The sequence below is a fragment of the Gadus chalcogrammus genome, chromosome 7 (assembly GCF_026213295.1).
Source record: "Gadus chalcogrammus isolate NIFS_2021 chromosome 7, NIFS_Gcha_1.0, whole genome shotgun sequence".
NCBI lineage: Eukaryota > Metazoa > Chordata > Actinopteri > Gadiformes > Gadidae > Gadus > Gadus chalcogrammus.
Genome location: NC_079418.1, coordinates 30,372,725 through 30,388,160, shown reverse-complemented (window position 1 = coordinate 30,388,160; position 15,436 = coordinate 30,372,725). Strand labels below are relative to the sequence as shown.

At 43.7% G+C, this 15,436-nt stretch overlaps 1 protein-coding gene across 6 annotated transcripts; it reads right to left on the bottom strand.

Annotated features, from left to right (window-relative positions):
- Positions 1 to 52: 52 nt before the first annotated feature.
- Positions 53 to 15,398, bottom strand: tmprss15 (transmembrane serine protease 15). Of its 6 annotated transcripts, none has more exons than XM_056595554.1 (28): positions 15,096 to 15,398; positions 14,720 to 14,863; positions 14,340 to 14,455; positions 13,922 to 13,980; positions 12,832 to 12,968; positions 12,405 to 12,461; positions 11,785 to 11,907; positions 11,381 to 11,477; positions 10,752 to 10,861; positions 10,297 to 10,437; positions 9,872 to 10,021; positions 9,619 to 9,748; positions 9,357 to 9,528; positions 8,879 to 9,020; positions 8,710 to 8,799; positions 7,584 to 7,709; positions 7,226 to 7,369; positions 6,580 to 6,690; positions 6,299 to 6,425; positions 5,799 to 5,894; positions 5,517 to 5,566; positions 5,344 to 5,427; positions 4,590 to 4,734; positions 3,629 to 3,810; positions 3,419 to 3,511; positions 2,788 to 2,927; positions 2,184 to 2,238; positions 53 to 1,176 (listed from the first exon to the last, which is right to left on the bottom strand). In XM_056595554.1, exons 2-28 carry the CDS (start codon positions 14,826 to 14,828, stop codon positions 1,028 to 1,030), a joined length of 3,135 nt encoding a protein of 1,044 aa, XP_056451529.1. In that variant the 5' UTR covers positions 14,829 to 14,863; positions 15,096 to 15,398; the 3' UTR covers positions 53 to 1,027. The 6 variants fall into 6 exon arrangements, with proteins under 6 accessions (XP_056451529.1, XP_056451527.1, XP_056451528.1 ...); XM_056595552.1 differs by having other exon boundaries at positions 14,720 to 14,837; XM_056595553.1 differs by having other exon boundaries at positions 14,720 to 14,832.
- Positions 15,399 to 15,436: the final 38 nt, after the last annotated feature.

Below are 15,436 nucleotides of genomic sequence, written 5' to 3'. Positions count from 1 at the left end.
GAAATGTAAAGTCTTACGCTCAAATACAGACAACTATGTTTTCAAACTTGATTTAAAATAACATTTATTTTCTTTAGGGATAGCGAAAATGTTATTATAAATTTTAAGGAATGAATTGATCCCAATTTTTTCATTAGGACATAGAGCAGGAGGCTCAACATGTTTATGTTCCTCTCTTAGGGAACATTAATTAGGAGGTGAGATAGGTAGTTCCATCCCGCGGTCCACCTCTAATCACTTCACTTTTACAATGAGGATTTTTATTAAAAACTGCAATCAACTGGAGTCAAAACTTGATTCATTTTATTTGTCCCATTTTCTTTTAAACTATTTTTTTGAAGTTGGAACCTTGATCAAATGTTGACCCTTAATGTGAACGCTAATCTTGGATTAGGTTTATGGTTAGCTGTTAACCTAACATGGTACATGTTAGTGATGACCTTAACATACTCAATTTTAGGGTTAGCCATATGCTGCCGGCTCTACTCTTTCATTCAGATAACAGTTCCTGTTGGGCCAGGAAGTACATCACAGTACAAACGGTCAGATCAGTTTCTGTTAAGTCAGCTAGCATGACCTGGGGTCATCCCTATGTTCCCCAGGTCCTTTGTTCCCCGGGTGCAAAGGGTTAGGGTCAGGTTTAGGGTAAGGGTTAGGGTTTAGGGTGAGGGTTAGCCCTTAACCTAACGCTAACCATAACCAATCGGAGGAGAGCCATTCTAACCAATCACAGGCGAATTTGAGGCGAAAAAAGCGGTACTTGCCCCTACCATCCTACTAAAAATAGATTTGCTCACAGGGTTCTTGTCCCCGGTCACATACAAAGCGAGGAACATTGGACCCGGGGAACATAGGACCCGGGGAACATAGGTACGCTCCCCATGACTTCATCAGCAACCAGCCTGCTCACAACACATAAAATCAGGCTGTGATTCTGCAGAGCTTGAACATGTGTGTCTTTAAATGAGGGGCTGGGGGTACCACTCTTCAAAAAGTTCCTAGGAGGTGGTGGGCCGATGTCACTTATCTAGGATCGGTCCCGGGTGACAGGAAGTGATGTCACTGCTGGCAGGCGGGAGCGCTTGGTGCGGGCGACCCAGGGAGTGAAGGCGGAGACCCGGGCATAGACCCCAGGGCGCCCGGGCCGTCCACAGCCCACACCGAACGAAGTCACGCCTGAACCACAGAGGAAGAACGCGCTCGTTTAGACTGCTCTAACGACCTGGGACTCACTGAGCAGTGTGTGTGCCAGTATTGATACTGAATGGCGGTGTATTGTTACTGTGTATGAGTTTGTATGCGTGTATCTGTACCTGTGAGAAGCTAGGCTAGGTGGTTGTCTCTTTGGTGCTCGGCTAGGTGGTTAACTGTGAGGAGCTAGGCTAGGTGTGTATCTGTGAGGAGCTAGGCTAGGTGTGTATCTGTGAGGAGCTAGGCTAGGTGTGTATCTGTGAGGAGCTAGGCTAGGTGTGTATCTGTGAGGAGCTAGGCTAGGTGTGTATCTGTGAGGAGCTAGGCTAGGTGGTTATCTGTGAGGAGCTAGGCTAGGTGTGTATCTGTGAGGAGCTAGGCTAGGTGTGTATCTGTGAGGAGCTAGGCTAGGTGTGTATCTGTGAGGAGCTAGGCTAGGTGTGTATCTGTGAGGAGCTAGGCTAGGTGTGTATCTGTGAGGAGCTAGGCTAGGTGGTTATCTGTGAGGAGCTAGGCTAGGTGTGTATCTGTGAGGAGCTAGGCTAGGTGTGTATCTGTGAGGAGCTAGGCTAGGTGTGTATCTGTGAGGAGCTAGGCTAGGTGTGTATCTGTGAGGAGCTAGGCTAGGTGTGTATCTGTGAGGAGCTAGGCTAGGTGTGTATCTGTGAGGAGCTAGGCTAGGTGTGTATCTTTGAGGAGCTAGGCTAGGTGTGTTTCTGTGAGGAGCTAGGCTAGGTGTGTATCTGTTAGGAGCTAGGCTAGGTGTGTATCTGTGAGGAGCTAGGCTAGGTGGTTATCGGTGAGGAGCTAGGCTAGGTGTGTATCTGTGAGGAGCTAGGCTAGGTGTGTATCTGTGAGGAGCTAGGCTAGGTGTGTATCTGTGAGGAGCTAGGCTAGGTGTGTATCTGTGAGGAGCTAGGCTAGGTGTGTATCTGTGAGGAGCTAGGCTAGGTGTGTATCTGTGAGGAGCTAGGCTAGGTGTGTGTCTGTACCTGTTAGGACCCAGTGATTATCTTCTTCACATATGAGCGGCCCTCCAGAGTCACCCTGGGAACCGAATCAATAAAATAACAAATAACTTCAAATATCTTGGCAGTAGCTTAGCAATATCTAGCCTAGTATAGTTAAATCTAGCGTAGTTCAACCTATTAAGGTTGAACTACGCAGTTTAACGTAGCTTCAAATAACCGTTATTTAACCTAGCATAGCCTAAACTAATGTAATTTAGCCGAGTTAAATGTAGACTTGTGTAGCCTAACCTGAACCTAGCATGGCTTAACCTAGCCAGTTGAATCTATGTTCACCTTTTACCTCGCCTATCTTAGTTCAACGTCACCATTTTTAAACCTAGTTTAATCTATCCTATCTTTACCTAGCCAGTTTAGCCTAGCAGGGCTTAGTGCAACCTAGTCTAGCCTAGTTTAATTGATCCTAGATTGTTTAACCGAGCCAAATTCCTTTAGCTTAGTTTAACCTAGCCTAGCCCAGTTTAACCAGGCCGAGCACAGCCTAACCTAGATAACCAACCCTAGCTTAGGTTAGGCTAGGCTACCCTAGTTCAACCCAACATAGTTTTGATTGAGGGAAGTGAGTTACCTGACAGGAGTCCACCCCCCCTTCAGGAAACCCGGCGCACAGCATGGAGGAAGTGATGTTATACTCAGGAAGTTGCTGCTGGCACTGCTTCCTGTCCATCAGCGGAACCTGGGCCTCCTGGAGAACATTCACAGGGGAACCTGTAGAACCAGGATTAGGTTAAGTCGGTTTAGACCACGATGGATTAGTGGGTATATATATTTATTACACACTATTACATTCTTCTTAATGCTGTAGAATGCACTTCACTTGAATGGGCCTTCCCGACTTCCGGCGGTCAATTATTTTTTTGATAATTGACCGTTGCTAAGCATATAGTGAACGCTGGTCAAGGAATGTGGATTTTTTGCCTCGGATTCATGTATTTCGTATCACTCTGCAAATAGTCCGGTAACTTATCAACCTGAGCGTATTCCGTTTATAAGCGACATCAACGTCTTTGGCAAACTATTTCTCTGCTGACCAAGAATGTAATAAGCGGCATAAAGTACAGAACGCCGGTCATTATCGAAAAATAAGCCCTTTCAGGTCGAACCAAGACACCTCCGCTTCACGTTGGTGTCCGTTCTGTACATTATCCCTTACATATTCGTGCGGGTCATAGTGAACGATGATCAGTGTGGGTCGTCACCTTGCTCAGCCTCGTACCCCCACCCAGCGATGAAACACTTCCTCCCTGCTGGGGGTTCCTCCCCTTCTGGGAGACACGCTGGCTGCACCACATCTACGCGATATACACACAACTTACAAAACAACAACACACTTAATGATACACAATGGTTACTTGTTATATGAACTACTAGTTAGGTTCACTACAAGTTCGGCTTAACTGGGGACGTACGAGTTAAGTTGACTGGAGTCTCGAGGTGCATCATGGCGACATCGGCCTGCTTGGTGAGTTTGTTGTACTGGTTATTGATGATGATCTGGTCCACTCCTCTGGGCTGGACGTCAGGGGAGCTCTGATCTCCCTGGCTATGCAGGCCCAGCACGGCACTCCACAGGTTCACGTGGATATTCTTCCTGGAAGTGAAAATGAAGGGTAGCTCATGTACTATGATGGTTACTATTATTTTGTCCGGTTGCCACCCGAATGAGTCCTAGTCCGGAACTAGGGCAGGATTCCTAAAGACTGCCAATAGCAGTTAGACTCTTGCTCTGGCATATGCGTCCGGCCCCCTGCCCGTTGAGACAGATTTCCAGCAGACCTTAACCTGATATTGGGCGGGTTTAATATGATGACTGTACAGGAGCCCCCTATGGGAGCATCCAAGATGGCAGACGCTTGCATGTCACATGTTTCATGTTTCGCTGCTCTGATTGGTTGCAGGTCTGTTCGATTGCCTCCGTATTTGGTGTTTTGTCCTGCACCTCCTGATAAAGGCCCTCGGATATCAAAAGTGAACTAAGAGGCTCCAGACTAATGTGCATTTGAGAATTGGTCTGCAGATGTCAGGCTAGGGATCAAGTGGAGGTCTAGGGATCAAGTGAAGGTCTAGGGATCAAGTGAAGGTCTAGGGATCAAGTGAAGGTCCAGGGATCAAGTGAAGGTCTAGGGATCAAGTGAAGGTCTAGGGCTCAAGCGAAGGTCCAGGGATCAAGTGAAGGTCCAGGGATCAAGTATAGGTACAGGGATCAAGTGAGGGTCTAGGGATCAAGTGAAGGTCCAGGGATCAAGTGAAGGTCTAGGGATCAAGTGAAGGTCCAGGGATCAAGTGAAGGTCTAGGGATCAAGTGAAGGTCCAGGGATCTAGAGGCTATGTTTTCCTAGTGGTTAGTTAGTAAGTAGGCTGGTTAGTTACCCGTAGACGCAGTGAGCTGCGGTAACCAGCCAATGGGGGTCGATCAGCGTGGCTCCACAGACATGCCGGTTCCGCCAATGAAGAGAGACGATCCATGGCCACGCCCCCTTCAACGCATCGACCCCTCCCACCACTCTGACACTTGCTAGGAGAGGAACCAAGGAAAGGACACTAGGACAGGACACAAGGAGATGACACTAGGATAGGAAACAAGGAGAGGATAGAAGGAGGGGACTCTGAAAGGATATGACTACAATGATGGAACACTATGAGTGGACAGAGCATCAAGCAGAGGACACAAGGAGAGGACACTAGGAGGGAAGACTAGGAGAGGACACTAGGAGAGGGCACTAGGAGGGGAAACTAGGAAAGGACACTTTGAGAAGGCACTAGGAGGGGAGACTAGCTGAGGACACAAGATGAGGCCACTAGGAAAGAAGACAAGGAGAGGAAACCAGGAGAAGGGACAACTAGAGGTCACTAGCAGAGGAGACAAGGAGATGACTGTAGTAGAATAGAAAAGTGGAGGTCACTAGGAAAGGAAACAAGGAGAGGAAACTGAGAAGGACATAAGGAAAGGACACTAGGAGAAGACTAGTGTCCTTTCTAGTGTCCTCCCCTAGTGAGAATTCACTAGGGGAACAGACAAGGAGGTAGATGAGACAAGAAGAGGAAACAAGGAGAGGATCATAGGAGAAGAAAGAATAACCCTGGTTGCTGATAAATAATAATAATAGGAGTAATGGACGGTTACCTTGACCGACCTGTTGGTCTGCTGTGTCCTGTGTCTCCAACGGTATGTGAGGGGTTGTGGTCGGTACCAGACGAACACCACAAGCTGAAGACAGGAGTTCTGTTTAGTTTCAGAACACTGAAGATTGATTAATGTGAACAACTATGAAATGTAACACAGAACAGTTCACTTACGTTGGTTCCCACATCTCAGTGAAATTACCTCCTCTCCAACACAGGTTTCACTACATAGCAGACAGAAAAGTCATAAAGTTATAAAGTATTAGTTATGGTTAATTTCCTGATGGTAATTTTATGGTCCTGGTGTGAAAGGAGGTTAATGTTGTGGTAAATGTCAGTATGTTATGTGATGATTACTGTTTTTTTTATGTTAGGCTATGGTAAAGCTTATGTTTATGATTATGGTGGCAGTTATGGTTTATATCATGTTGTGGTGATGTCATTGTTCATGTGAACCTCATGTTAAGCTCCAGTGTTTTGTTGGGCTTGATGTTGATGCTGACAAACGGGGAATCCTCCCTCACTGCTGGTACCGAGACGGCTTGGCCCGACCTGCAAACAGAATCAGTCCGTTATGAAGTCTTCTTTCCAACAGGTGTTCCTACCTGTTGTCCAGGTGACTGAGTGGTTCCTACCTGTTGTCCAGGTGAGTCATCCTACCTGTTGTCCAGGTGAGTGTTCCTACCTGTTATCCAGGTGAGTGTTCCTACCTGTTGTCCAGGTGAGTCATCCTACCTGTTGTCCAGGTGACTGAGGGGTTCCTACCTGTTGTCCAGGTGAGTGTGCCTACCTGTTGTCCAGGTGAGTCATCCTTCCTGTTGTCCAGGTGATTGAGGGGTTCCTACCTGTTGTCCAGGTGAGTCATCCTACCTGTTGTCCAGGTGAGTGAGGTGTTCCTACCTGTTGTCCAGGTGAGTGAGGGGTTCTTACCAGTGGTCCAGGCAAGGGGTTCATACCTGTGCCCCAAGTAGGAGCAGGTGAAGTCCGACAGGTGTTGGCTCCAGTCCCGAGAGCAAACCGTGTAGTTGATGTCCTGGTCCTGGATTTGAAGACGCCTTGTTGTGTTAAACACTGGCATGTGCACTAGAAAAGTACAAGTAGAACCAGGATCAGATGAGTTGAATAATAATAATCCTATCTCCTATGTTTGTACATATTGGTTCTTGTACTAGAATCTTTATCAAATCTAGAATATATTCTCATCTAGAATCGTGTTTTACGTAGAAACTGTTCTCACCGCAGTCTGCTTCATCAGAGGCGTCAGGGCAGTCGACTACACCATCACAAAGAGCATTACCATGGATACAGTCGCCTAGGAGACACTGGTACTGGCCTTCCTCACATGGCTCTGAGAGGAAACAACCAGGTAAGATAGAAGGACGACTTGTTCTACTAGTTTTTAACTAGTTCTTAACTTGAAACCTCCTACTCGGGGGTGGGCTTAGCTCAGGAGGTAGAGCAGCTGTCTTGTAACCGAAAGGTTGCTAGTTCGATCACCAGCATGGTTGACTCTGCCGTCGGTGTTTCAACCGATGTTAGTCGCTTTGGATAAAAGCGTCTGCTAAATGCCCTAAATGTAAATGTACTTGGAAGGCTCACCTAAGTAATGATGAATAATAGTGATTTTAATAAATGGATAAACCGGTTAAAGCCTACTAAAAAGGGTAGCCCTACCCAATACAACAATGGAGAGCCTGCATCTCGTTGTTAAAAAAAAGCTTTTAAAGAGCTGAACTAGTAACAGGTTGTTAAACTAGTTGTAAACTAGTGGAACTTCTAACCTGGAGAGCCGAAGTTCAAACCAGAGCTGAACTAGTACCATGTTGTTGAACTAGTTTTTTAACTAGTTGTTTAACTAGTTGTGAACTAGTGGAACTTCTAACCTGGAGAGCCGATGTTCAACCCGGAGGTGAAGTTGGCTTGGAACCCTCCACCCGCTCCGCTGCTGTCTGTCACAAACTTCACTGTCACCTGATTGGCTGTGGAGACCAGGTCGGGGGCGGGTCTGCCGGTGCCTGTAAAGACTCCTGGGAGGAGAACCACTGCCGCTCTTAATGCCTTTGGATTTACTTTTCTATTTGTTTGGTAAGAAATTCAGAAGCACTTTGTAAGAAAGGCAGAAAAAACTGCCACTTTCAGGCATTAACAAAGTATTAGTAAATAGTGAATTCCACAACACAAATTCAATATTAAGCCATTCATAATCATATAAATCCTCATTTAGATTGTTGTAAACCTGACCTAGGAGCCTGGAGTCCGACCCCGACCCATCTCGGACCTCTACCACGTCGTAGGTGGCCTCCACATCAAAGTGTAGGAAGTGGAGTTGGATGTTCCATCCTTCTCTGGCATGGAGCGTCCACAGGCCTGCACCGCAAAGCGACAAGGGAGTTAGCGCTATATGACCCTTCTCTGGCATGGAGCGTCCACAGGCCTGCACCGCAAAGCGACAAGGGAGTTAGCGCTATATGACCCTTCTCTGGCATGGAGCGTCCACAGGCCTCCACCGCAAAGCAACAAGGGAGTTAGCGCTATATGACCCTTTTATACTCATATATCCACCTCGCTTTGACATAAATAGGCTTTGTTTCCGTGTACTTTCGATGCAGTTGATGTTACGGTAGTTTTAACATACAGTTGGTGATGTTTCTGTAGTTTTAACATACAGTTATTGATGTTTCTGTAGTTTTAACATACAGTAAGTTATGTTCCTGTAGTTTTAACATACAGTGATGTTACTGTAGTTTTAACACACAGTTAGCAATGTTATTGTAGTTTTAACATAATTAGCTATTTTGCAGTAGTTTTAACATGCAGTTAGTGATGTTATTGTAGTTTTATCATACAGTTAGGGATGTTTTTGTAGTTTTAACATACAGTTGGTTGTGTTTCTGTTGTTCTAACATACAGTTAGTGATGTTACTGTAGTTTTAACATACAGTTGGCTTTGTTTCTGTTGTTCTAACACACAGTTAGTGATGTTACTGTAGTTTTAACATACAGTTGGCTTTGTTTCTGTTGTTCTAACATACAGTTAGTGATGTTACTGTAGTTTTAACATACAGTTGGCTTTGTTTCTGTTGTTCTAACATACAGTTAGTGATGTTACTGTAGTTTAAACACAGTTGGTTGTGTTTCTGTTCTAACATACAGTTAGTGATGTTACTGTAGTTTTAACAGCAGTTGGTTTTGTTTCAGCAGTTTTAACATACAGTTAGTGATGTTACTGTAGTTTTAACATACAGTTGGTTGTGTTTCTGTTGTTCTAACATACAGTTAGTGATGTTACTGTAGTTTAAACATACAGTTGGCTTTGTTTCTGTTGTTCTAACATACAGTTAGTGATGTTACTGTAGTTTTAACATACAGTTGGCTTTGTTCCCGTAACTGTGAGGGAAGTTCGGAGAGCTGAAGGTGGAGTTGGGCTCCCAGAGGTCAAAGGGTCCCCCGCAGTCAGCTGAGGAAAACAAACAACGGGTTAAGGTCGGTAACTAATAACCAGGGGTAAGTTAGGGTAAGTTAGGGTTAGTGAGTACCAGGGATGACGGGTGGTGTAGTTGGTGGAGGGACGTTGGTTGGTTCAGGCGGGGCCTCTCCACAGGGGCCGCTGGTCAGGATGATGTCATCTAGAGCAATGTCATTCCTCATACCGCCTCGCTTCAGCGCCTCGAACACGACCTGATACACAGGAAGTACCGGGAGTCAATTAGTCAGACAGGAAGTCATTCTGACAGACAGGAAGTATAGGTAGTAATTATGTCAGACAGGAAGTCATTATGTCAGACAGGACGTTGTTCTGGCAGACAGGAGGTATTGGTAGTAATTCTGTCAGACAGGATGTCATTTTGTCAGACAGGAAGTCATTCTATCAGACAGGAAGTATAGGTAGTAATTCTGTGAGACAGGATGTCATTATGTCAGACATAGAGTCACTCTGTAATCTTTAAATAGTTTATTATAAATGGTTATAAAAGTGTCGAAGTGAAATGAATACTGAGTCTTTCTGGTGCTAACCATGGTTTCCGTTGTTAGGTTAAGGGTCACCTGACCCAGGTTCCAGTTGTCTCCATAGTTACCGTCTCTTTGGAACACGATAGTGGAGGATGCCGTAATGTTTGGTTTAGATGATGGCAGCTCACTGAGTAGCACCCTCAACCTATATACATGTTCACCAAACATGTGGTACCTAAACAAATATGGTAACTAGATTAAACATTCATGTATATTTTTATATTTATTTCAAATTTCGAAATTCGAAATTTACAGAATAATTTACCAGAATTTGAGACAAATGGGTTGAGGGGGCGGAGTCAAGGGAAGACTGTAGATGTAGTAGCTGCTCTCTAATTGGCTCGGACTCCTTGGCGTCACAAGGTAATAACCTGTAATTGGTCCAAACTGAGACTCTGTCGGCATTGGTTAAAACAGTCCAACCCAAAAACAACCCTAGCAAGAGGCTTGCCCTATAGCAAGCCTCCCATAATAACCTCCCCTTAGCATCCGGTAACCTAGGCTGTCGCCATAGTAACCTGAGTAGTTGCCAAGGGTGTGGTCGGAGCTGGGCCCAGTCAGGGGGGGGAAGGTTTGGCCGCTGGTTCGAATCCAGGAGTTGCCCTCTGCTGGGTTCTGCCTCCAGAAACACATGCCTTGCTCAAAGGAACAGGTGAGCTTCTGCTCATCTGGAGAAAATGATATATGAAAGTTATAAATGATGCATAGTTCATGTAAGATTAGGTTACATTATATTATATTATGTTATTTTATATTACATAAGCTTGTATTAGATGAGGTAATATTATATTAGAATATATTGTTATATTATATGTTGTTATGTTATGTTATTTAATATATATAGGTGTACATGCCCACCTGTGATGCCAGAAGCAGTTTGTAACGGCTAATCACACTCGCACCTGGTGGTATAATATGTCCCCTTCAAGTATGATGACCTTACCGCTGAGGTTGGAGGTGTCGGCAGCCTTGTATGTGGCTCTGAACCCTGGCAGGTTGTTGTACTCATCAGAAGTAAACAGAACAGTTGATTGGTCCTGAAGAAGCCACACATTTCCTGGGGGGGCGGAGCCTGACAGCACAGCTGGGATTGACAATAAGATGTTTTATCTATATATCTACAAATCTATATATCTATATCGATATTGATGCTCAAATACCATCGGAAATAGATAGTTAATTAACAAAAAAATCGTCCTTTAAAGTAATAAACGTCCAGATTATTACTGTAAATGCACATCTTTGACCCAAATAAGAAGAGTGAAAAACGTTGGGGGTAGACAGAAGTCGACAATAAACAGCAGAACACCGAAAGTAGATGAATGACAATAGACTGTAGGTAGACCGTAGCTCAATGCATTTTTGAAAATACTTCCATACTTCTGTGACTGTACTTACATACAAGACGCTTTTCTGTCCCGACGCCCTCATAGAGACTCAGTGCGTCGGTTTCCTCTTCAGTCTCAAACCCCTGGAAGCTGATCTCTACGGACAAGCCCTTCTCTACCCTAAACACATCGGCAGAAGAACCATGATGAGGGACATTCTCCTGCTATTAACACCAACGCACTGTACACACAGAAAGAGAGACACAGCAGAGAAACAGTATAGTAGAGATAGTAGAGACACTAGAGACAGTAGATGGTGGAGGTTCAGTGGAGAGGCAGTAGCGATTGAAGATACGGTACAAATAGTAGAGACATTTAAGAAAGTACAGACATTATATGTGCAGAGAAATGGAACGATTCAGCTGAGAGAGCCAATAGAGCCAGTAAAGTGACAGTAGAGAGACAACAGGTAACTGTAGAGTCAGTAGAGAGACAGTGGAGATACAGTAGATAACAGTAGAGTCAGTAGAGATTCAGTAGGGACAGTAGAGAGACAACAGATAACTGTAGAGTCAGTAGAGAGACAGTGGAGAGACAGTAGATGACAGTAGAGTCAGTAGAGATTCAGTAGGGACAGTAGAGAGACAGGAGAGAGACAGGAGAGAGACAGTAGAGAGACAGTAGAGAGCCAGCAGGTACCGTATAACCCAGCGGCACTGAGTATTGCTATCGTACGACTCCGCGTGGAAGGATCCAGTTGATCCCGTCAGGAGAAACTGTCCATCACATGCTGTTGCTGTGGAGACAAGCAACTATCCTGTGATTTCATCGTCATGTTCGAATGACATGATCAGCTTTCAGTCTACGTTCTATTAATTTTTTCCTATGGAGTTGAGCATTGAAGCTAATCTAGCATTGACAATATATCTATAATAACCCATCCCTCATGCTAACCTAACCCAAACCAAATATTGGCTATATTACCCCAACCATAATCCAACCCCTCAAACTCTAACCATCTCCCAACCCTCTTAACCCTAACACAACCCCCTAATAACAACCAGACCCCCTAACACTAACACAACCCCCTAACCCTGTTTTACCGCAGACTTCTTGCTCTTCATCAAAGCCATTGGGACAGTTCTGCAGTCCATCGCAAAATAAGACATCTGGGACACAGAGGGCCAGATCTCCACAGGCCCTCTGGGCGGAGGGGCACCCCCACGCTGAGGAAACATCGCCCCCATCAGGTACCACATGCACATTACATGGCTATATATATATATTTTATACATATACGTACCTCCACATTGTTTAATATATTTTATATGTTAATTCATGTGGAGATACATATAGTTATATGTTATATGTTATAGTTTTATGCCATTTCATTAGGTAATGATTAGTGCTGTCAGTTAAACGTGTTATTAACGGTGGTAACGCAAACTAATTTTAACGGCGTAAAAAAAAATTAGCGCGCGATTAACGCAATTTATTTATTCATTAAAAAAAAAGAAAAAAAGGGTTAATATGTTTGTATGTTCATCGTTTAATTGCACAATAGGCTTTTTTTTTGTATCGTGCTGTTTTGATCAGTATATGCCAATGTACGTGTCATGCCGAAAAAAACATTTGCACAAGGCAAGCCGATGCACTTCTCCATGTTGATAAGAGCATTAAAATGAGAACAATTAATTATATTATAGGCTATAAAGATGCTCACCAGCCGTTGTTGAACTGCTTCCTGGCGTAGGCAGAGCTGTGGTCTCCTCTTCTCTCTCTGAGGACGATGTGTTTCATCAGCAGCAGCCCTAAAGTAACCCTTACCCTTCACCTTAACCCCGTAAACCAACCCTTACCCATAACCCTAACCCGTCTGTTATCAGCAGCACCCTCAACTATGGTTCATGTATCAATGTAAAAACAGTGGAATTGAACTGCCACCCCCAGATAGTTTGGTTGGACATTGTAGCCTCCACCACAACATAATACACATGGTAAATGTCGACACTCTAATATACCTAGATAATATCATGGCAAACTAAAATAATATTATTGAATGTAATAAAACATCCATCACACTACTTCCAGAACACTGTGATGTAGATTGACGTGTTTTGGTTGGCTGCTGGTTTGGATAATGTGTCTACCTGTAATTTGGATGCTGCTGCTGTCAATCACCATAGGGCCAGGGCTCTGAAGCCCCGCCCTCAGCTCCTGCTGCACCTGCTGGGCTGTGACAGGTCCATGGAACCAAAGGTCAAAGGTCACCAAGACACTCCCCCTGCTGGACATCCATGACATCACACACCCTTCTGAGACCCTTCATACTGATACTCTATTGATACTCTACTGATACCCTACACACTGATACTATACTGATACTCTATTGATACTCTACTGGTACCCTACACACTGATACTCTATTGATACTATACTGATACTCTATTGATACTCTACTGGTACCCTACACACTGATACTCTATTGATACTATACTGATACTCTATTGATACTCTACTGACACCCTACATACTGATACTCTATTGATACTATACTGATACTCTATTGATACTCTACTGACACCCTACATACTGATACTCTATTGATACTATACTGATACTCTATTGATACTCTACTGACACCCTACATACTGATACTCTATTGATACTATACTGATACTCTATTGATACTCTACTGACACCCTACATACTGATACTCTATTGATACTATACTGATACTCTATTGATACTCTACTGACACCCTACATACTGATACTCTATTGATACTATACTGATGCTCTATTGATACTCTACTGATACCCTACACACTGATACTCTATTGATACTATACTGATACTCTATTGATACTCTACTGACACCCTACACACTGATACTCTATTGATACTATACTGATACTCTATTGATACTCTACTGACACCCTACACACTGATACTCTATTGATACTATACTGATACTCTATTAATACTCTACTGACACCCTACATACTAATACTCTATTGATACTATACTGATACTCTATTGATACTCTACATACTAATACTCTATTGATACTCTACTGATACCCTACATTCTGATACTATACTGATACTCTATTGATACTCTATTGATACATTACTGATACCCCAAATATTGATATGTCGATATGTTATGTTATAATAATGATATTATTCTAATGACATTACAATGATGATATTATATCAGGTGTAAACATGAAGCTGACCTGAAGGTCGTGACCTGGCAGGATGCGTAGTCTCCGTTTCTCCACAAGGCGTCTGACACCTGCAGGTTCACAGGTCAGTGGGGTCAGAGGTCTGGTGTTATATGAGATGTATTTCACATAAGAGAGAAAACTGCTCAAACAGAGCTGATGTGTCAGTCCTAGTCATGTGGACCTTGATACTGCAGTCTGAGACAGCAGAACATCTATGGGTATGAGGTGTTTGAGATTGCGTTTTTGAGTGTTGTAGTGCAGGGATACTTTAACATTTTCACCTTAGGAACCGAAATACAATCTCAGTGTGTCCCTGAACCCAACCAACACCAAGAATTAGTGACTACAAACAGACTACTGTACAGAAGAAGCGGAGCTACATTGAGGCTTGTCTGCAGCGTGTTGGAGTTGGAGTTGGAGTAGTTACCAGGAGCTGGATGTCAAAGGCCAGGGCCTTAAACTGAAGACTAGAGGAGTTCTTCAAGTCGTCAGTGAAGATGACTCCTTCTGTGATCGTCAAGCGACCCTCCAACGGCGATCTATCTGAAGACCACCAGGGAGAAACCTTCCTCGTCATCATTCTATTCACCAGGTCTATTTAGTTGTAATAAATAAGTAATATTTGGTTGTTTTAGATACAAGTTATGCTTATTTATATTGATCATGAGTTATGTTTAGTTGTATTATGAGTCATATTTCTATGTGAGTTATTTTTGGTTGTATCGAGTTATATTTGGTCAATTATATGAGTTATTTCTGGTTATATCTGATTAGTATTTAGTGATTTAATGGGTGATTTGCTCCTACCATCCGGTCGCAGGCTGAGCCAGGACACCGCCAGGAGTCCAACACACAGGAGGAGGAGAAGAAAACACAAGAGGAACAGGAGAACCTCCGACCCCGATCTCCTCCTCATGGTGCTGCCCTAAACCCAGGACAGAGCGTCACCACCTAACCCCAGCATACACATTAATATTACCACCTAACCCCAGCATTAAAATAACTATAAGGACCTCATCCCAGGATAGAACGTTACTATACCAACTAGCCCCAGAGTAGAACAGGACTCTGATCACCACTACGTTAATCTCTTGAAGGATAATTAATGTATGATTGAATACATTTCTCACTTTATATTTAAGTGATTTAAAGTTGAATTAGGGATAAGTCTTTAATTACTCACAGAGGAACCTATAAAGTACGATCCCTTCAGCTGCTTAGATGTTTCCTCGGATGTGGTCCGTTTACCTTCCTCTGTGGTCTCCAGGACATTCAGGTGTATTAGTGGAACGCTTCCTTAAGACTTAGAGAGATAAAACAGCTAATGAGCCAAACTCACATGGCTATAAGGCTTTAATCAGCGTCTCAAGTCCAAAACAGAAGAGATATGTCTTTCACTCTATAGCTCAAAGGTCACCAGGATCAACCTGTAACCTTACAGCCTACTGACTACACTCCGCTAGAACTGACACCAAGTACTGATACAAATTCAAATTCAAAAAAACTTTATTTGTCCCCAGGGGG

Bases quoted from the DNA above. Each gene is read 5' to 3' on its own strand.
- tmprss15 (XM_056595549.1), bottom strand. From the start codon at position 15,184: ATGTCCTGGAGACCACAGAGGAAG. The intron at 6,426-6,579 runs GTGAGAACAGTT...GTACTTTTCTAG, and splicing joins CTCTGATGAAGCAGACTGCG to TGCACATGCCAGTGTTTAAC. The intron at 1,177-2,183 runs GTACAGACACAC...TCTGTGGTTCAG, and splicing joins TAATCACTGGGTCCTAACAG to GCGTGACTTCGTTCGGTGTG.